The sequence below is a fragment of the Oncorhynchus tshawytscha genome, linkage group LG06 (genome assembly GCF_018296145.1).
Source record: "Oncorhynchus tshawytscha isolate Ot180627B linkage group LG06, Otsh_v2.0, whole genome shotgun sequence".
NCBI lineage: Eukaryota > Metazoa > Chordata > Actinopteri > Salmoniformes > Salmonidae > Oncorhynchus > Oncorhynchus tshawytscha.
The window spans coordinates 75754740-75777845 of NC_056434.1; the positions used below are offsets into that span (position 1 = coordinate 75754740).

Genomic DNA, 23106 nt, shown 5'->3' on the forward strand with positions numbered 1-23106 from the left:
CCTAATAAATACAAATAAAAAAATATACCAAGGCCTATACTATTCTACAGTCAATCACCCATCCCTTTGAATTTTCAAACCAGTGAATTTTCATCAAAGGCAAGCGTTTGGAACATGCTGCCCCCATTTCTCCTACGTGTGAGCTTTCAGGGAGAGAGAGAAGAGAGAGAGAGAGAGAGAGAGAGAGAGAGAGAGAGAGAGAAAGAAAGAGAGAGAGAGAGCAAGAGAGAGAGAGAGGATTGTGACTCCCTGGGGCTACTGTACCAGGCTCACAGGATGTGGTTGATCGAAGCTGGAGTCCAGAGGGAATAAGCCAAATGTCAGGATACCTACAGGGGATTGTTGAATTCTCTCTCCCCCTCACCCCTCCCCAGGGAGAATCCTGCCATTCCCTATCCCTGTATTGGAAGCTGTGCTGTGAATCATGGATGTGAGGTAGGCCTGCTGCCTGGAAAAACGGCAGCATTTATCCTCGTTTGACATTTTGTCTGATTAACAGGCGAGATATTCCTGGCAGGAGTTTTATGCCAGGTCGCTTTCTAATTTCTTTGCTGGTCCCCCCCCCCACCCCCCACCATTATAATACACCTCCCTGTATTTCTGCCTGTGTGAATGGAAAGATTCAGATAGACATGAAAACTGTGACCCAGGGATGAATGGAAAGAATATTTCTCAGATATAACAGGCTTATTGGTGCATAATTTGAAGAAATTTCAAAACGCTGTCACATTTGTGTTTTTTCACCAGAAATGATTGCTTATGGATGGGTACCTTCATGTGTGTGTGTGTAGAATATTACTGTTTTCAGATTTTTTATTAATCTATTTTAGTTCTGTATTAAAATGTGTTTTTTTCCTAAACTATATTTCCATAGATTTTTTTCATTATTTATCATTTTTATTTATTATTTAAACTTTGCTATTCCTCAACACTGGGGCCCTACAAGGATGCATTCTCAGCCCTCTCATGTACTCCCTGTTCACCCATGACTGCATGGCCATGCACGCTTCCAACTCAATCATCAAGTTTGCAGACGACACTACAGTGGTAGGCTTGATTACCAACAACGACGAGACAGCCTACGGGGAGAAGGTGAGGACCCTCAGGGGGTGGTGCGAGGAAAATAACTCAACGTCAGCAAAACAAAGGAGACAATCGTGTACTTCAGGAAACAGCAGAGGGAACACCCCCCTATCCACATCGACAGGACAGTAGTGGAGAAGGTGGAAAGTTCTAAGTTCCTCAGCGTACACATCAAGGGCAAACTGAAATGGTCCACCCACACAGACAGCGTGGGGAAGGTCCTCAAAAACTTCTACAAATGCAAAATCAAGAGTATCCTGTCGGGCTGTATCACCGCCTGGTATGGCAACTGCACCACCCTCAAGGCTCTCTAGAGGGTAGTGCGGTCTGCACAACACATCATCGGGGGCAAAGTACATGCCCTCCAGTACACCTACAGCACCCGATGCCACAGGAAGGCCAAAAAGATCATCAAGGACAACAACCAACCGAGCCACTGCCTGTTCACCACGCTATCATTCAGAAGGCGAGGTCAGTACAGGTGCATCAAAGCTGGGACCGAGAGACTGAAAAACAGCTTCTATCTCAAGGCCATCATACTGTTATACAGCCATCACTAACATAGAGAGGCTGCTGCCAACATACAGACTCAAATCACTGGCCACTTTAATAAATGGATTAAATAATGGTATCACTAGTCACTATAAATAATGCCACTTTAATAATGTTTACATATCCTACATTACTCATCTCATATGTATATACTGTATTTTATACCATTTATTGCATTTTGCCTATGCCGCACGGCCATCGCGCATCCATATACAGTATTTATATGTACATATTCTTATTCCATCCCCTTACATTGTTAGTCGTTGTGAATTTTTAGACTACTTGTTAGATAATACTGCATTGCTGGACTGGAAGCACAAGCATTTCGCTACACCCGCATTAACAACTGCTAACCATGTGTATGTGACCAATAAACATGTATTTGATTTGATGTGTTACAGTCCTGTCCCATCGCTGCAACTCCCGTATGGACTCGGGAGAGGCAAAGGTCGAGAGCCGTGCGTCCACTGAAACCCAATCCAGCTCTGCTTCTTGACACAACACCCACTTAACCCGGAAGCCAGCTGCACCAATGTGTCGGAGGAAGCACCATAAAGAGCCAGCGTGCATTGCACCCGGCCCGCCACAGGAGTCGCTAGTGCGCGATTAGACAGGAACGTTCCTGCCGGCCAAAACCTCCACTAACCCGGACAACGCTGGGTCAATTGTACGTCGCCCCATGTGTCTCCCGGTCGCGGCCGGATGCGACAGAGTCTGGACTTGAACCAGGTTCACTAGTGGCACAGCTAGCACTGCGATGCAGTGCCTTAGACCACTGCACCACTCGGGAGGCATATTTCCATTGTTTAGCTGGAATGAAATGTTCGTATCCTGTATATTTGACTGTTATATGTGGTTGTCTGTCCTAGCTATCTTAAGATCAATGCACTAACTGTAAATTACTAAAATGACAAATGTAAATGTTTTACATACAGTACAGATCTCATATTACTCTATTGATTCATTTTTAAAACATGTTTTTAAATATTAATGTCACAAATGTATCATTTGAACAGTTCTTTATGAAAAATGTAGTTATTTAGCGGATATATAGCGTTTTGCAAACAATTATCATTATTTGTCTCTATGAAATGAAACCATCAAGTGATAGATTTCAAACAAATACATGTCTGTCACTGAACCACCCGATGCCATTGTTAGATACTGAAAAAAACATACCAATCTCTTTCATAAGTTCTTTAAACAATAAAAACTCATTTACCAACATTTCTGAAAATTGATATATAGCGTTTTGGAAATAAACTCTTCATTTCTACTTAAAATATCAAAGGGATGCAAAAGACCCTCATTTGGTGGAACGACCCTGATACTGCTGTTTCATTTACTCTCCCAATAATCCATTTTGATGTTTCTAATGCTGGCTTTGCAGCCATTGATCCATTGTAACTATTTCTATTGCTAAGTCTGCCTTTACAACCACTGTTTATACCGGTATGTCCAATGTGGTCTCTGTTGTATCTGTATGTTGTTCTTTCTGTTTCTATTCCTTTGCTGTCTCTAAGGTGTCTGTTGATGGGTCTATGGTTTCTAATGTTGAGTCTAGGCTCTCTGTTGTTGTTTCTGCTGTTTGGACGGCTGTCTCTCTGGCTGATAGTGGGATAGAGATCCTGGGGCAAGGCCTCTCTCTCTCGCTGTGTCTCTCAGTGGGCGGACGGTGGGCGAAATGACTAAGCCAAGGTTGGTCGTGTGCTGGAACAAATTCCACTGAGAGCGTATAACGCTGCCCACCTACTGTGGTTTCATCACTCAAACAGCCTGCTGAAATTTAATAAATAAAGTAAAAAATAAAAGATGCATAATCATTTTCTGCAGTGTCTAACTGAGCTGGCTGAGCTGCACTGATGACAATTCAGCCACAGGAGATACTGATGAGAAAGAAACCAGAGAATAGAACTACATGACATGACCATGACCATGTTTATGAGGGTATTCACAAAACAAATACATACAGTTAACCCTGGCCTGTAAATGTATTTTCTATTATTGATACTACTGTATGCGTTCATCTCTCTTGTATTCTATGAGAGCGCAATCTATTCATCAAATCCAGTTTTATAATGATGTGATGTAGCAGCACGGGGCATTACGTCCATATACACCAACCACAGTGCATCCTGGGGGTTAGCATCTGCTGATTAGCTATGACACAGCGGGGGGAGTTCATCAAACTTTAACCCAGTTTAAAGATTCAGAGATGGATGCATTTTAACAGTTACTGATCATGTGAAACAAGGAAATGTACCACAGCAGTAAATTTTAATAAGTATGGCTCCACCCAAATTGGGGCAAGTACTGTATGTAACTACAGTCTAAATAGTCATGGTTCACATCTAGAGCTTGGGACTATAAGGTTCTATCTGCAAAAAGATGATTCTGAGATAATTGGCTTTAACGTTCTGAATCCTCATTGATTTGAATGGTGTCAGCAATTTTTATCTTGTATTCTTTTGAACTTAACAACATGAATTGGGGTAAATCGGTAGAGAACATTGAACAGAACAAGGCTAGGTCAATAACTCATTTTTGACATGAATGCAGATAGAACCTTATAGTCCAAAGTTCTCAACATGTGAAGAGTCTCATCTGTGGACAAAAAAAGACAAGGAAGGAGAAGGAGGGAGGTTGTGGAGGAAAACACAGATGCATTGGGAGTGGAGGGAGAGGGGGGATGGCTTCTATATTTAGGTCCTGATAACATGAGAGAGAGAGAGAGAGAGAGAGAGAGAGAGAGAGAGAGAGAGAGAGAGAGAGAGAGAGAGAGAGAAGAGCATCTCTAGCCCAGCCAAGCCCCTCCTTTGCACGTGCAACAGACGCTCGGGAACGCTCTGTCTCCCAAATACCAATGAGTTGGAAGCAGCTGGATCCTAACGGGCATTCCAGGCCACATCCCTGTCTCTGGAGCAGAGAGGGACTGAGAGTCAGATGGGACAGACACACAGCCAATAACCTTAGACTGACAGGCAAAATAATGCTAAAATTGTATGGAGATCATAAGCGTTTTGATACACACTATTGATACATCTATACTGAACATTCACATACTTGCTAGAGGGCTTGCGATGGTCTGTTGGAGAGCAGGTTGCATCAATAACATCCTTCCAGTTATTCATTCGACACACTCATGAAAGGACAAAGGAGAAGCAAGATAGCTGAAAGAATCCAAATCAATCTACAAATTCCGTATCTTAATTAAGATCCTCAAATTAAGATCCTACATTTGTATAGTAAGGCACAAAAAATAGCTTAGCATCTCCTAATGCACTGCTTAAGAATCAACCTTGTTTTTACTCTGCAAGGTTTGCATGCTTCCATCAGCTCCCGCTGGCACTGTACTGAGAGGATAATACATGATCTACCGGTTATCTCTGGCACAGGGGGAAATAGAGATGTAGGATCTTAATTTGAGCCAGTTTGCTACAGCAGAAAAATAATTCTGCACCAACAGGAAATGTGAATTATGTGGATTATAATTAATTAACATTTTTGTAGAGGTTGATACATTTTTCGTAAGGGAAAATCAAGCCTTTTTAAAACTCAAATACACTTTGATGTTTAGAAAGTTCTCCTGGAACAGGGTGATCAAATTAAGATCCTACATCTGTATAGGCTTTGTAAAGTCTGGGGCATCTGTAGAGGCTTAACAAGAAGATGGAGAAGCCTGTTAGCCACGTCCAACAGGAGGACACAAAGTCGACCTGAGAAACACAGGAAGCCCAGACAGAGGATTGTACATCTGATTTATATGGCATTGTACAAGGCTGCTCGGTAAGACGCGGCCCCTTGTCTCAAACTGAAGGATTGCTGACAGGGTTCTGTCTTTCTCTTCTCCTCTATCTTGGAGAACTGTTTAATTGGTTGTTCATCAGCTTGGTTACAGCTTGGTTGTTATTTTTAAGTGTTTATGTGGGAAACTGGGAAATCATTGCATGCACTTCTGGGCGCAGGCAAGCACACACACACACATACACATACACACATACTGTACACACACACACAAACCCTGACACATTCCTCACACCCTCAGTTAGCCAGAGATCTGTTGGACACCCTGTTGAAGTGTTGGAGATAATAGCGTTTGACTGAGTGCTGGTTGTCATGGGAATGCAACCATCAGTAATCCCAGTGGAGAGTGGGGAAGAGTGAAAAAGCACAACTTTTCCAGACACTGGTATTGTCCACAGGAATGTCACTTTCCAATTAGTAGATAACCAAAGCAGGGAGACTGAAACACTCTGTGAGAAAAATAATGACAAGAAGAATGACTTGCGTTTTCCTATGGTGGGTACGTCTTGAAAACATCCTGGAGCATTTCTGCAACTGTTTAACCATCCTGAATATAGTCTCTTTCATAGCTTCAGGAGAATTTCTAGGGATTTGGACAGAGTTGCACACTACCAATTAATTTAACTAGGGAGGCTTTAATTAATTGCACCATGTTAAATTAATGAAAGTAAGAAAAGTAATTTTGATACCAATTATAAGGGTTCATTTTTAACAGAGCTGGAAGATGAATTTATCAAATGAATACATAGACTGGAGAATGAAAATCCCAATATAAGTACAAGTTTATCAAAGTAGTTAGCTTTTTTAGTAGTAGTATTGTCATCATTATTAATATCAAAATCATGGTACATGTACGGACAGAAAAACACACAAATACTATTACAGCAAGACATTCTATGGGTGAACAGAGACAACGCAGAGGCACAGAGAGCCAAGATGGAGACTGGTGAGGTGAGCTCGGGCTATGGCTGCCAAGCTGAACTAATGGCATGAAGCAGTGAGCTGGGTTGCAGGTGGAGACAACTCGATGAGCTGTGACTGCTGGTCTATGACTAATGTGACTCCATATTGAGGTCACAAATAAGCACTGAAATATGTATGGTAATTAGTAATGTAATTGTCATAGGCATGATGCAATACAGTCTTTATTTTAATTTGACTGTTAAGTTATTACAAACCTTGTTTGGTTGGAGGACTGACTTATTCCAAAAATACATCATCATAGAACAGAATCAAGACAATCCCCTCGAATAACAGAGAGTTTTGATGTGACTGCAACATAACATGCTTATTTAGAGTGTTCCTACCAAAAAAGCTGTGAATCATGGGTGAATCAACATTTCATATGGGAGGAAAAATGATTATGCTACGCAGCACCTCAATACATTCTCTCTCTCGTTCTCTCTTTCGCTCTCTTTCTCTGTCTCGCTCCCTCTTTGTCTCTCTCTCTCTCTCTCTGGACTTCAAAGGAGAGAGAGAGAGGGATGGTTTGCTGGTAGGACTCCATACTGAGTTGGGGGGGTAGTGAGAGAGTGAAAGAGAGAGTGGAAGAGAGAGAGTAGAGAGAGAGAGAGAGAGAGAGAGAGAGAGAGAGAGAGAGAGAGAGAGAGGAGAGAAAGGAGAGAAAGGAGAGAGAAGAGATGAGGTGGTATCAAACAGAGGAGAGCGAAATAAATAAAAGGAAGAACATTGCGAGAGAGAAGAAACAGGATGGACACACCGACACATCTGAGATCTAAGGGGAAAGCAGAGAGACACAGTTAAGCCAATCCGTCAGTTTTTCTCCCTGCAGTCGTTAAGAGCTGACCATCTCTGAGCTCATTAAGCTCATCAGTGGTGTGGCCAGACCCTGCTAATCTGCTATTAGATGGAGAGTTGTAATTAAATGAATCAGACAGACAGACAGACAGACAAGGCCTACGAGACCCTGAGTCAGCTATCCCTTTAATACCTAGACATCCTCAGCCCCTTGTATAATACAGAAGAAAATACAGTTTAGTATGATTATAGTGCTAGCCAACAACGGTTAGGCTTTTCACAGGAGAGAGAGGAGAGATGGCCAAATGTGTGGACACTCCCACTGCCATACCATGCCAGCAAGGGAAGTAATCTAGATGTACAGGCCATTCTGTATTTGGTGCATCAGTAATATGCAACAGTCTGCCAAGGAATAATGATACATATTTTACCAATACTTTCATAATCTACTGATAGTGGTCTGTAATGTCCTACTTTTGGAGTAACATTTGGCATAGACTATAAAGACAAAGTCAAGCTGTTCCATTTTCATAGACAGCAGGAGATATCATTTCTAGGATTGATGTCATACAGACATAGCATCTTCATTAGAGCCAGTTTGCCACAGCATAAAAATAATCCTCCAGCAACAGGATATGTGAACTATTATGTGGATTATAATTAATGGCCATTTTTGTAGGGGTTGATTCCTTTTTCATAAGGGAAAATCAAGTCTGAAATTTCAAAGTGGAAATTACAAAAACTTAAGAAGCCTTTTTAAACCTTAAATACACTTTGATGTTTAGAAAGTTCTCCAGCAACGGGTTGATCAAATAAGATCCTACATCTGTATAGGCTTTGTAAAGTCTGGGGCCTCTGTAGAGGCTTAACAAGAGGATGGAGACGCCTGTCAGACACGTCCAACAGGAAGACACAGAGTCGACCTGAGACACACAGGAAGGCCAGACATAGCAGGAAAGTTCTCTTGCAACAGGGTGATCACAAATTAAGATCTTACATCTGTATGAGTCCTAGCCTTATATGCAATAGTGGAAAAACACCAAGACAGAAATGCCTACGCAATCCAGCAATCCAACATCAAAATCACTATTTCCTTGTGAAATATATTTTCATCCCTTTTGAACTAGAGGTTGTATGTTTTCATATACACCCACATGAAAACATACCACAGTTTACTATAAAATACTACTTCAAAAGCCAACTACTTTGATAAACTAAAATACTACTTACTTAATAATTCATACTGTTGAATACTATACTAGACGCTGTAGTATACCTCAATCATGTGTAGTACTTACTATAGAATGGTGTAGTATACTGCAAAATACTATAATAAATACTACAGTATACTAAAAACCGCAAAAACACTACAGTATACAGTAGATCATATATTGTGTTCCCTACAGGTTATAGAAAAGAGCAGAAGCTCTGAAATATCCGTTCAGACCTCAGTCCTATCTACCTACAGGTTATAGAAAATGTGCTCTTTTAGTATTTTGTCCAGTAGGCTTCCTCAAGGCCAAAGCCTCCACTGCTATGTCAAAGATAATAAAACAAAAACGCTGTAATAAATACTACAGTGATGTCCGCAAAAACACTACAGTAATTACTATAGTACAGTTGAAGATGGGAGTTTACATACACCTTAACCAAATACATTTAAACTCAGTTTTTCACAATTCCTGACATTTAATCCTAGTAAACATTCCCTGTCTTAGGTCAGTTAGGATCACCACTTTATTTTAAGAATGTGAAATGTCAGAATAATAGTTGAGAGAATGATTTATTTCGGCTTTTATTTCTTTCATCACATTCCCAGTGCGTCAAAAGTTTACATACACTCAATTAGTATTTGGTAGCATTGCCTTTAAATTGTTTAACTTTGGTCAAATGTTTTGGATAGCCTTTCACAAGCCTCCCACAATAAGTTGGGTGCATTTTGGCCCATTCCTCCTGAAAGAGCTGAGTCAGGTTTGTAGGCCTCCTTGCTCGCAAATGCTTTTTCAGTTCTGCCCACAAATGTTCTATGGGATTCAGGTCAGGGCTTTGTGATGGCCACTCCAATATCTTGACTTTGTTGTCCTTAAGCCATTTTGCCACAACTTTGGAAGTATGCTTGGGGTCATTGTCCATTTGGAAGACCCATTTGCGACCAAGCTTTAACTTCCTGACTGATGTCTTGAGATGTTGCTTCAATATATCCACATAATTTCCCACCCTCATGATGCCATCTATTCTGTGAAGTGCACCAGTCCCTCCTGCAGCAATGCACCCCCACAACATGATGCTACCACCCCCGAGCTTCACGGTTGGGATGGTGTTCTTTGGCTTGCAAGGCTCCCCTTTTTCCTCCAAACATAACGATGGTCATTATGGCCAAACAGTTAAATTTTTGTTTCATCAGACCAGAGGACATTTCTCCAAAAAATACGATCTTTGTCCCCATGTGCAGTTGCAAACCTGGCTTTTGCTTTTTTATGGCGGATTTGGAGCAGTGGCTTCTTCTTTGCTGAGCAGCCTTTCAGGTTATGTCGTAATAGGACTCATTTACTGTGGATATAGATAATTTTGTACCTGGTTTCCTCCAGCAGCTTCACAAGGTCCTTTGCTGTTGTTCTGGGATTGATTTGCACTTTTCACACCAAAGTACGTTCATCTCTAGGAGACAGAATGCATCTTCATCCTCAGCTGTATGACGGCTGCGTGGTCCCATGGTGTTTATACTTGCGTACTATTGTTTTTACCGATGAACGTGGTACCTTCAGGTGTTTGGAAATTGCTCCCAAGGATGAACCAGACTTGTGGAGGTCTACAAAAGTGGAGGTCTTCACTGATTTCTTTTGATTTTCATATGATGTCAAGCAAAGAGTCACTGAGATTGAAGGTAGGCATTGAAATACATCCACAGGTACACCTCCAATTGACTAAAATGATGTCAATTAACCAAGCTTCTAAAGCCATGACATAATTTTTCAAGCTGTTTAAAGGCACAGTCCACTTAGTGTATGTAAACTTGTGATACTGTGAATTAAGTGAAATAATCTGTCTGTAAATAATTGTTGGAAAAATGACTTGTGTCATGCACAAAGTAGATGTCCTAACCGACTTGCCAAAACTATAGTTTGTTAATAAGAAATTTATGGAGTGGTTGAAAAACGAGTTTTAATGACTACAACCTAAGAGTTGTAAACTTCCGATTTCAACTGTATATACTAGTTTTTTACCACAGTATTTATACTATAGTAAACTATAAATAATACAGTATAGTACAGTCATGTCCGCAATACTACAGTTAATAGTACAGTATTCACTGAAGTGTTTATGCAGACTTTAGTCTGCAAACACAGTACATTGATTACTACAGTTAAGTCCACAAAAACAATACAGTGAATACTATAGTATTTAACCATAGTATACTATAGCATTTTTTCATGTGGGCAGTAGTCATTTCCGCTGGCCTACATAGCACACAAAGGGCTTCACACAAAGATTCCTCGGATCTGCCAATTAATGAGCCTCTCACTGAATGAATTTGAATGCTGCTTGGGGGAGCTTGGCACTTCACAGCTCTTCACTCCGTTTCATATGATGTACAATTGCAAGGGTCTGAATAGACCTGATACCCAGCTGATGATTCACTGTAATATCTGTAGACAAGATTTGTTTTACACAGCTGTGTTACCATGGCAGAGGCAAAACTATAGGCTTGTTCCTACATAATGCCCTGCGTGTTCACCACAGTATGCTCTCATCAATCAACAAATCAATAATCAATAGTGCAATTCATTCACACATGCTGTATATGGTTTGTAAGCACAATAATATAAAAGAGACCAATATTAAGTAAGAATAACAATAACGGATTCATACAATAACATTTGCTCAGCTGTGTGTTTAATGGTCATACACGTACTCTAGAGAGTGGAGAGAAGAACTCACCATTCCACTCACTGGCTGCCAAGACATGAAAAACAAAAGCCTGAACTGCCATACACACAACACAAGATCAGGCCGCTTGAAAAACCTTTTCTGCAGATTCGAGCTTCTGGCTAAAGAGACAGAAGAAATGCAAATCAAAAGAAACACAGTCACTCACACCCTCAAACAGTCTCTCACACCCTCAAACAGTCACACCCTCAGTCACTCACACCCTCAAACAGTCATTCACACCATCAAACAGTCATTCACACTGTCAAACAATCACTCACACCCTCACACCCTCAAACAGCTATTCACACCCTCAAACAGGCTCTCACACCTTCAAACAGTCACACCCTCAGTCACTCACACCCTCAAACAGTCATTCACACCGTCAAACAGTCACTCACACCCTCAAACAGTCACTCACACAGCTGAAGCAGACCTTTGGAACCATTTGAGAGAGACAATTTAACAAATATTGAGACGTAAATACACAAAGTTTTAAAACCTGGTAACTAAAGATCCAGAGGTTTCCCCAGCCATTATATAGAGCTATAAAAGCTTACTTAAAATCCTGGCATGGACGGGCTTATAAAGTGATTAAGTGGGTACTCAAATAATTGACATACAGGTTAAAATAATGGATATGCATGACCAATAATATCAAAGGTGTTTCAAATGTTATGAAAGAGCCCCAACCTTTCATCTGTTGTTCATCCTTTCCAAAGCCATTTTGGTGACAGGCACCCGTTGTATTCAATGAAAGCACTGTGATGTTTCAGATCAATCTAAGCATCTATAAGCATCTAGAGTAGACACATGCACGCCCGCCTGCACGCACACACACACACACACACACACACACACACACACACACACACACACACACACACACACACACACACACACACACACACACACACACACACCTACTGGAGGAGGATGTTGTTCTATCCTCTGTGTGACTATGAGCGCCTCACCGGGGCTGCTTTTGTCCCACATACAGAACGCAGCAGAGCATTATTCATCATAGCACGTGACCAAACTCAGAGAACCACACTCACAACCGCGATATTGACAGATGCTTTATACTGTATGTGACTGGAAAGAGTACATTACAGGGAGTAGGCAATGATTGGGTTGTGCCTGAAAACACCACAAATTGAAGTATGTGCATCGTAAAGGAGATGCTGCATACTGTATCTTCTATTCGTATTTGATCGTTTGCTTTAACCCAGTGAAATGCTCTAACTTAAGTGTCAGCCAGGAGTGTTGTGAATAAATCAGGTAATCACAGCGTATGCTATTAATATGCTTGGAGGAAAAGCGGCACACAGCTCCACAGTAATCAGGTCAACACCTCTACCCCTCTTCCATCCATTTTCATTAGAAGTAAACGACAAGAGCTGAGAGAGGATATGGAGTGTTATTCCCAATGGAGTCCCTGTAAAACCTCCATCCACTATCAGCAGTAAAACTCTCCCTGGCCAGATTACAGAAAGTGTATATTTATTGGATGCCTTAAAATAGTGAGCAGAGACCAATATCTCATGAAAATCTTTACAGGAAATTAATTTGATGACCTACAATTGATTTTGAAAAAGGGACTTCAAACAATTTAGAAATGGCATGACTGTGATAACATTGTGCAAGAAATTGATTACCTAATGAATAAACAAAATTGTTCTGCGAAGGCTCTGTTACAGGCAGCGGTGGAAAAAGTACTAAATTGTCATACTTGAGTAAAAGTAAAGATACCTTAATATAAAATGGCTCAAGTAAAAGTGAAAGTAACCCAGAAAAATACTACTTGAGTAAAAGTCCAAAAGTACCTGATTTTAAATGTACTTAAGTACAGTGGTGGAAAAAGTACTACATTGTCATACTTGGGTAAAAGTAGAAAGTAAAAGTAAATTCTATACATCAAATTCCTTATATTTAGCAAACCAGATGGCACAATTTTCTCTTTTATTACTTTTTTAACAGCTAGGGGCAACTCTAACACTCAGACATAATTCACCTTGTTAGTCAGTATGTGTTACACCTGTGCTGGTTGCCGTCTCATTAGTGGGAAGGTGTTTAACCTGTACTGGCCAAGGTGCTATTTAAGAGTGGCTGGCCCAGTGCTCCAGTTGTCTTGATACATGTGGAGGGTTAACACCTTTAAAGGCACACCCTACTTGATTTATAAAAAACATTGATTTCCCTGATTTGGTTTTGCTCCACCTTTTTGGTTTGCTTATTGTCTTTAGGTTTGGTGTGGGTTTATCTTTTGTTTGCCTCTTAGTGGGCAAATTTAGTGGGTGCTCATGGTGGGTGTATTTTAGGTCCCAGCTGTTGTTGCTATGCAGCTTTCAGTGGACACCCCCATGAGTGTCTTTCAGAACCCCTCCTAAAAACCCACCTGTTTTGTTTTGGTTGTTGTCAGTGACTCTTTGTTAATCCCCCTTTCTGTTTGAGCAACAATTTCTAGTTTCCTTGCTGGGGAACGTAACAGTTCCCAGAACATTGTTCTCATTGTCTAATGTTGCAAGAACGGTTCTAGAACACATTTAATCTGTTCTTTATAGGTTCCCAGAATGTTTCATTAGGTTGTGGGAAGAGTCTGGTGGGAACAATGTGGGGACATCACAAAATATGTGTTCCATAAACGCCAAAACTGTACAGTTGTGCAGATTATTATAAAATGTTTATTTTAGGGTGCAAAAAACACTCTGATGTCACAAGAATGTTCCCAGAACACATTTTGATTGTTTTTTAAAGATTCTCAGAATGTTTCATTAGGTTGTGGGAACAGTCTGGTGCTTACATTGCAGGGGCTACAGGAGGCTGCCGAGGGGAGGACAGCTCATAATAAAGGCCGGAGCGGCAACCACATGGACACCATGACAAAAGCTGTGGCCTTGTTATTTTATTTTTTTGTCAAATATGGTCAATCAGGACACAGAACAGTTATTAAAGTGTTCCCATCCTCTTCATATGCTGTGTACTTGTAACACTGTATTTTATGATTTTCTTTCTTAATCACATGTGGGGTTTGCAAGTTTAAAACTCACATGTGCAGATTGTCAACGTATGAAGTGTCAACATATGAAGTGTAAAAAATATGGATGTGCTTGCATAATTAAATTCTGTTCAAATGTCCTATGAATAAAATAAAAATGCCATGTGTCTCTATATCACCTACAATACAGTACTCAAATGCAAATTGCCATGAAATCTGGAGAGAAACAAAACGGGGCTGTATTCCAATCTGATTTCTTATGCTTTAATTTGCATGCTGAGAATGTTGTGGTAAGATTAGGTCAAACTTAAATCTAACATTTTCTAAATGTTCTTGAAATGTTCTCAGGACCTCCATATCAAGATAAGGTGTATATTGTGTGAACATCAATGGAATATGAAACCTAAAACAAATATGCTATGAAGATCATAAAAAAATACTTATTTCATTTTTACAACATTAAGGGAATGTATGTGCAACCTAACTTAAACGTTGTGTGAATGTCATCACAACTGAGCATATTTTGTGTTTTGTAATGTACCCACACTGTTCCCACAACGTAATTACATGTTCTGGGAACCTTTAAAGAACTCAGAAAGGCTGCTTTGTCAACATTCTTGTAACATCAAAAGAATATGAAACAAACATTATCTGAATGTCAGCACAACTGGACAGTTTTTGCATTTTGGGAACTTGTCATGTCCCCACAATGTTACCACAACCTTTTGAAACATTCTGGGAACCATTAAAGAACAGACTAAATGTTTTCTGTGAGTGTTTTTGTAACATCAGGCGAATGTTTTTGCACACTAAAATAAACATTGTAGAATAATTCACACAACTGGACAGTTATGGTGTTTTGGGAACATATCTGTTGTGATTTCTCCACAATCTTCCCATCAGACTGTTCCCATAACCTAGTGAAGCATTCTGGGAACCATTAAAGAACAGATTAAATGTGTTATAGGAACGTTCTTGCAACATCAGGCAAATGTTTTACACAAATATACAAACTTTTGGAGAAGGTTCGTTCTGTGGTGGTTGTTACAGAGGTTGTGCACAACATTTTAGTGAACGTCAGGAGAACATTCAAAGGATGATCATCTGAAACATTTTTGATAAATAGATTTGATTAAAAACATTCTCTGAATGTTTTTGGTATGATATCATCCTACTGTTATACTGAACAAAAATATAAATGCAACATGCAACAATTTCTAAGATTTTACTGAGTTACTGTTCATATAAGGAAATCAGTCAATTTAAATAAATAAATAATAAATTCACAAATACCTTTTTTTTTAAAGTAGGGGTAGGGGAGGGGATCAGAAAACCAGTCAGTATCTGGTGTGACCACCATTTGCCTCTTGCAGTGGGACACATCTCCTTCACATAGAGTTGATCAGGCTGTTGATAGTGTCCTGTGGAATGTTGACCCACTCTTCTTCAATGGCTGTGCAAAATTGCTGGATATTAGCGGGAACTGGAACACACTGTCTCACATGTCGCCCCAGAGCAACCCGAACATGATCAATGGGTGACATGTCTGGTGAGTATGCAGGCCAACTAGGACATTTTCACCTTCCAGTGTAATAGCGAACACCCCGCCGGTAGGCGTCTGATTGCCGTCATTTTCGTGCGATTCTAGAATCGTTTTGCACTCGGATTACAAATTACAGACTTCACTGTGTTCAGAGGTGCTAAGTCAGGGGTTCCAAAACATTTTTGGCCCGCAACCCCATTTTAATATAAATTATTTTTCACGACCCCACCAAAAAAAGTTATGTGATCGACAGCCAATGTTTACTTTTTTTATTTGGGCTTTGACAGTCTATTACAAATAAGTCTGACAGTATTTTTTACAGTATGAAGACAGTATGGTTTGAAGTAACTGAAATTCATCAGAAAGGTATTGGGAAGTTCAGAAGATTGTCAGGCAATAATGTTGTATGACCTTCTGTGTAGAAGTGTCAGGTTGTGCGCTACTGGTAAGAAGTCAGGTGCAGGAGAGCGGAGAGTTGTGATCAGGCGCGCACTTTAATTGGCAGAAGTAACAACAGACGGACGCAACTGCGTCAAAAACCTCCAGCCAAAATGGCAAAAGTGCAAAGCGCAACAACAGTCAAAATAATGGAGAAGTTAAACAATTAAACACACTCGGGTTCAACACGGTACCTGGGGAAAAACCAGCCTGGCGCGTAACACGAAACATGTAACAAAACAATTCCACACAAAGACATGGGGGAAACAGAGGGAACATATAGGTAGTGTGATTAGGGAATGTAAACCAGGTGTGCGTGGAAACAAGACAAAACAAATGGAACGATGACAAGTGGAGCGGCGATGGCTAGTAGACCGCCGAACGCCGCCTGAACAAGGAGAGGAGCCGACTTCGGCGGAGAGGAGCCGACTTCGGCGGAGAGGAGCCGACTTCGGCAGAAGTCGTGACAAGAAGTCTGATTTAGTGCCTGCTCATGTCCACTCGGTTCTAACGGCTTGTTGGCAAACTAGAGGGGAAAAGTATGTTCATACGTGTTCATGAGGAACTTTCAGTGAAGGGGTCAATATTTTGTAGCTTAAAACACTCAAAAGATAGAGCCACATTTGTAGAAAGAAGAGAGAAACCGCTCTGTTTATTACAACCATATCTAGCAGCTACTGGAGGTTACTGACGTAACCCCGGTTCTATGAACCAAGCTCAAATTTCTCTTGCTGCCCCATTTTCAAATCAGGCGACCCCTAGTTTGGGAAACCATGTACTAAGTACTCTCAGCCAACTAACGCTACCAGTGTGTCTGTGCCATTAGGCCGCTTAGAAAAGTCTCTGCATTGACCATCTTGTTCAGAAGTGTAAGTGGGTCATCCAGCAGTTCAGCGGCCACATGCAGTCAAGAAGTGACCGAATGGAAGAGTAGATGAGATCAGGGAAGATCACAGTCATAGAACAGCTGAGAAATAGATCTGGTAATACATTATGAATGATATCTCTGCCATGTGAAAGGAGGTTGCTTAGAAATGTATTTTACATACACTGGTGCTAATTTATTTCCATTACCAGAACAATTTTTTACCCTGACAAAAATGAAAGTTCAAGAGATCAATAGCGGAAGGAAGGAAGCAACATCATATCTGTAATTGAGTTGCCAAAAAGACCACAAATCAATAGGTCCGGGAGTCTTTGTTACTGTTTCTCCAAACCGCTTCCTTTATTTAATCGAATAAGTAACACAATTCCCCTCCCAACCAAATTAGGAATAACAAACCTGTTCAAATATACCCACCCAACCCTCTCACTCTTAGTGTTTGCCCGTTTTCAAATAGTCAAACTTTGAAAGCCATTCTCTTCCAGTGGAGTAGGAGGCTGCAGTATAAGGAGGACATTAAGTACTGTACCTTTGTTTTTCACATGTAGCTACAGCATGAAAGGAGAAACTTCCACCAAATCTCTCTACAAGGACTGTAAATATAGCACAACATCCCACAGCTATGAAAGACAATACATGGAATAGTTTCCCCACATTCTTCTTGCTTTGTAATAGAAAACAAGAGCTGTTGCAGAGGAAATGTGAAAATCCACTGATGGGTGAAGGAAATGAAATGAAGAAGAAACCCCAATAGAGAACAGACCACAAGGGTCTGTGAGGGGAAAATGATCACTTTATTGATGGATTTGACAACGTGAGACAGAGCCTTTCCTGCTCTGATTATGTGGTAACATACAAACAGCTCGCACGTGATTGAATTCACAGACCCAGAGGTTTGTGACTGTTAGGCTGTCTCTAAGGATCAGCTTCAAGTTGTAATGATACTTGTACCGGAGAGTTGATTGAAATAGTAGGGAACCATGTTTCCTCTGAGTCCTCACACAAAATCTGTCATATGTTTACCTACAGAATTCCTTAGAATTCAATTGAGCCCATCTCTGTCATTTTTACACCTCATTTTGTTTCCAACTGCCTACACACACTCTGAAAGCATCTACCTATGGAGAGTACCTGGTAGTAGAAGTAAATTCTTACAGTTCCCTAAAAACACTGAGATTTCATTTGACCAGGGACAAAGAGCTACAGTGCACCATAATATGTTTCACATTGAATTGAGACCTCATTTTTCACATTTAACCTCAGCAATGAATGTACAGAGCAATGTAAGTAATCTGACCTCTCTGCTAAAAAGATGTGTCAGAGAATAATGTAGAAAAACAAAACCCCAGCTACTGCCTCTTCACTTATGTTCTGCCATTAACCTGGCAAATAATATTAACAGAAAACAGTAAACACAAGTCATTTTTACTGTGCAATTAGTAAGTTGGCTTTTGGTCCATTGCAAATAACATCAACAACATGCATGCCAGTCTTTCTTGGTTGAGGGTTGACAAGAGATTAACTGCTACTCTTCAAGTTTTTATGAGAAATATTAATGTGATGAGAATTACAAATTGTCTGCATAATCAAATAACATTCAGCTCAGACACCCGCACATACCCCACAAGACATGCCACCAGGGGTCATTTCAAAGTCCCTAAGTCCAAAACGAATTAATGGCACTGCACAGTATTATACAGAGCCATGATCCCTTCCATTTCTAATTATTCACGCAAACAGCAAAATGTTAAAAACAGGATTAAACAACATCACATGGAACAGAGGGAACTGTGAGGGGACACACACAAACACACACACAAACATACACACTCTAACACATATTTGTTGTTGTTGTATTGTTTGTATATCGTTGTATTGTAAATGTGTGTGACTGTCCTTGTCTATCAGTGTATCAGTGTTTTATTACTTGTCATGTTTTGTGGTTTTTTGTGGATCGCAAGAAGAGTAGCTGCTACTTCAGCAAAAGCTAATGGGGAGCCAAATAAACAAATGAATACTCTCTTCCATATAAAACAAAACAAATAAACAAATAAATACTCTCTTCCATATAAAACAAAACAAATAAACAAATAAATACTCTCTTCCATATAAAACAAAACAAAATAGTGAGCTGAATCCAAATCCCCACTAGCCATATACTCTGCAGCTATGAAAAATGCTAAATCATGCTAAATCACATGCACATGCACATTCACTGAGTAAAATACACAGAAAAAAAGTTAATTTCGTTGTTCTCCCTACTTTTCATTATATTTTTTCAAGCTATTTTGAAGCTTGAGGTAAGACTATATTAATAAGATATCCCTACAGATCATCAACACATTTCTCTTTCTCAGTGGGGAGTTGCACTGATGGACTAGATAGATTCCACAGCTGAATCTAAAGAAATACTGCATTGACAACATACTAGACATTCTAATGCATTTTCCTTCCTTTTGCTCCAAAATGTGTAACTCAACTGGTTAAAATGGCTGAATGTCATACATACACAACCAGAGCCTCTGGAACAAACCAGACCATGTAACCTGAGTGTGTTTGCATGCAAGTACAAGTGTCTATATGCATGTTTGCATTTATGTACAGTCATGTGCATCAGTGCACATGGTGACACCCCCGTCATACCCTCATTTCGATGCCACATACCTGTAACTAGCTGTCGCTACAAAACCAAATCAAGGACATGGATTTCAGTAGAGTCAAAGCCTTCTAGTTGTACATGTGTGTCCTTTAGCATTGGGTTTGTATCAGCCTACACATTGTCTTATCGCTACTGAAGTGCAGCACAAAAAAAAGTGCACTGAGGTTGAATGGGTTTTCACCCAATTTGAACACTGTTCTGCACACCTTACCTTTCTGTATACAATCATGTTGGGTGATTCATCGGCTACTCCATTGCTCCCCACACTGTTGGTCTGTGCCATGATCCAGTAGGGTGAACAGCCTCAGTAATGCTCAGGTGCTGAAGCAGAGAGATAGGACAGGGGAGAACATTATGGCATGGAAACATTAAAGAGGAATCCTACAGGAACAAAATGTCCCTTACGTTTAAGCTACATACAAAATAGAAGAATCCTTTGAGTGCATAAAAATGACCTATTAGATGTCAGTGAGTCTATTTCCAATCATAGGCTAACGTGGTAGAAATGTTAATATCATCAACTAATTGATGTATTAACTAAATGTTTTGGCTGGTTAATTTCAGTACAAATAGCAGTAATTACAGTGATGTGATCATCATTATTATAATCATCACTATCATTCTCCTCCTCCTCCTCATCATTTCATATTTTACCATTATATACATTCCTTCACTATTCGACCCGATTAACATATGCACAATATCGAGATTTAATGAAAGCTTACACAAAGGCCTTATTGATTTCTGCCTTGCTATCGTGCTTATTGACATTGGAGAATTCAATAGCTCCTGAGATGCGAAAAGGCAGCACGGTGGCAAGAAAACGTGCAGGCAAGCTCTAAATCAAAAACAGTGGATGTAGGGGACTTAACGAAATAGGCTCAGGGTTGTTTCTCAAAGGGAAAGTAAAGAACAATGTGTAAAATACATTTAATTTAGTGCCATCGAAATACAAAACGTGAATACAAAGTATACAAAATAACCTTTCATTACAAACGGTGAGAAATGATCGAGGGCAATTTTGTGTGCATCCGAGGTTCCGTATCTAATCTTCGCCCCAAACGACACCCGCCGCATCCTTTCAAGGATTATTCCAAAATACATAGCATATGTAAATATCATAGTCTTCCCTTAGCTCCCATCATCACATAGCTAATAGTCAATGAAGTGTCTCCATCAAGCCAAGACTCCTATAATTTCAGCACCATGGACAGCTACAGCAAAAAGCCCCGCTCCCTTGATCACTTGTCTCGATCTATCGTGAATAAAAGGAAAATATGTAAATAAGCAATCGTTCTTTGATGATTTACCTGAAAAAACGCACAGCCTGCGAATATCCTGTTTCTTTGCAGAACTGGTGTGCAGTGCGTGTGATAGGTTAGGCTATGTCAACTGGCAGACATAGGAATTCGAAGATAATTCATTGGCAATTGTTAGAGACAGGCATTCGATGCAGACTTGGTTGTTACCGCTTCCCTCTTCTCCAAAATGATGCTGAAAGCACGGGCGCGCGGCACCCACAGAATAACGTGAACGTGCATCGATCCATGACCAATCACGTGCAAGGAATCCAAACCCCTATCTGGCACATTTACAGGGGACCGTCAGATTGAAATAGCACTGTGTTGTTGTTATGAAACAGTAATGGTGGTCACACATTTCTTTAAACACATTTTGGTGAGCTGAGCAGAGAAACAGGCATACTACTGAGGATGATAATGATGATAATGATGATGATGAATTGGGAATACACATTTAGTCAATTACATGTAATGGTGTAATGAGTACCCACCAAAACCTATAAATAAATGTATCTGTGTAATCTTTATGTATTGCTTATATTTCTGTTACACACTGTGACATTTTGCATATTCGATAGTCATTATAATTTGTCTTTTTTAGCCTACCTTGCTAGAATGTTAATCATATTGACATAGCCCAGAGATATCTGATTAGCATTTAGGCCATTAATTGGATGGCCAATGTCATAAAGCTAATAATGATATTCTCATCTGTAGCCTACAAAACATCTTCCTTCACTTCATTATGCATGCACAGTATGCATATCTTTCAGGTTTAGGTGACACTGTGTCCAAACTTTTTTTTGTTTTCAAGTCCTGTTTGCTGCTGTGGTAAAATAATGCATTATACTCAGTCTTGAATATCCAGAAATGATTAACAACCTCATTTGATGCAGCATTGTTGGCTGGGTGGCACACCACTGTCAGAGCGCAAAGGATTTGCAAAGAAATGAGCTTCAAGACTCATGTGTCACTCTCATCCCAACCCAAATCCGGTTCTTCCATCTCACTTTCGTATTTCTCCTCAACCTCACCTTATATCGAATCAGTTTTAATATTTGAACACATTTTTTCAAAGGCTGAACATTTATGCTCATAATTTATTTTGATAAAACAGAAGTATCTGATACGCTGTTTTTTTTTGTGGCACTGACTCTTGGTCCCTGAAGACTCTCAATCCATATGATACATTCGTTGGCGTGTATAAATCCACTACTACTTTTCAATAGAAATGTTTATGGTACATGTCCTCTCAGGATAGCAAGTTACTATAAATGTTCATTTTAATACATGCAGTTAACACAGAATACCTAGACCTGGCAATCTACCACCAACAGTTTGTCTACAATCATATCAAGGGGCTTCTCGTTTCATCAAGCAGAATAGTTTTCTATAACCCTTTCTCCCTCTCCCATAATTCCATATCTATTTGAGGTGCCTGTACTCAGTTCCGGTGGGCTCCTGTCCAAGTCAAGCACTGCCTCTATGCAGTATTGACTGGATGTCACCGGGGATCTCCCTATATTGAACGCCTTATCAGTAGAACTCACTAGAAAGTCAGGCCGGGTCAACCAAGGGCCCCTTAGGTCCCTTCTAAGAACTGGAGCCCATCCCGTGAGAAAACCCTGCAAGTATAATATGTGTCATATGCCCTGCCTTCTTTATCCCCACGTGTCAATGTAACAGACATCACGCTGCTTGCTTAGCAAGTACCACATCCTCCTGACGAGGCTCACACCGAGGCTCAAACGCAGGACCTATGCCTTGCTAGCGCATGTGAACGCCCTCACAAAGCGTCTTACCAGTCGGCGACATCAAAAAGTTAGCTATTTGGTGGCACTTCAGAATGAGGAGTGAGTTTCACACATCCACATGTGCTACACCAAGACCTAGGTTCGGTAGGTTACTTTATAAATGTAACAAGTTACAGTTCCTGTACAAAATTGTAATCCGTAAAGTAACATTTGGATTACCCAAACTCAGTAACATAATCTGATTACTTTCAGTTAGTTTTGGATTACCTTCCCCTTATTAATATTGATGTACCCGTGCTTCAATCTATGTAACATAATAACATTTGCCAGTCTGAGATAGAGATTTCAGTTTTTTTGCATGGGCTGCATCTCAATCCAGCGCATCCACCTATGCGGCCTTCGCTAT

At 40.2% G+C, this 23106-nt stretch overlaps 1 protein-coding gene across 2 annotated transcripts in view; it reads right to left on the reverse strand.

Moving 5' to 3' along the window:
• LOC112253093 (regulator of G-protein signaling 7) overlaps positions 1-21132 on the reverse strand; it is a 51772-nt gene extending 30640 nt beyond the window's left edge. For both annotated transcript variants that reach the window (XM_024425006.1, XM_024425005.2), the window contains exons 1-2: positions 20956-21132; positions 19857-19966 (exon numbers count right to left, since the gene is read on the reverse strand). In XM_024425006.1, the coding sequence (XP_024280774.1) occupies positions 19857-19928 (72 nt within the window). In that variant the 5' untranslated portion in view covers positions 19929-19966; positions 20956-21132. The remainder of the gene's footprint in view (positions 1-19856; positions 19967-20955) is intronic.
• Between the last annotated feature and the right edge of the window lie 1974 nt (positions 21133-23106).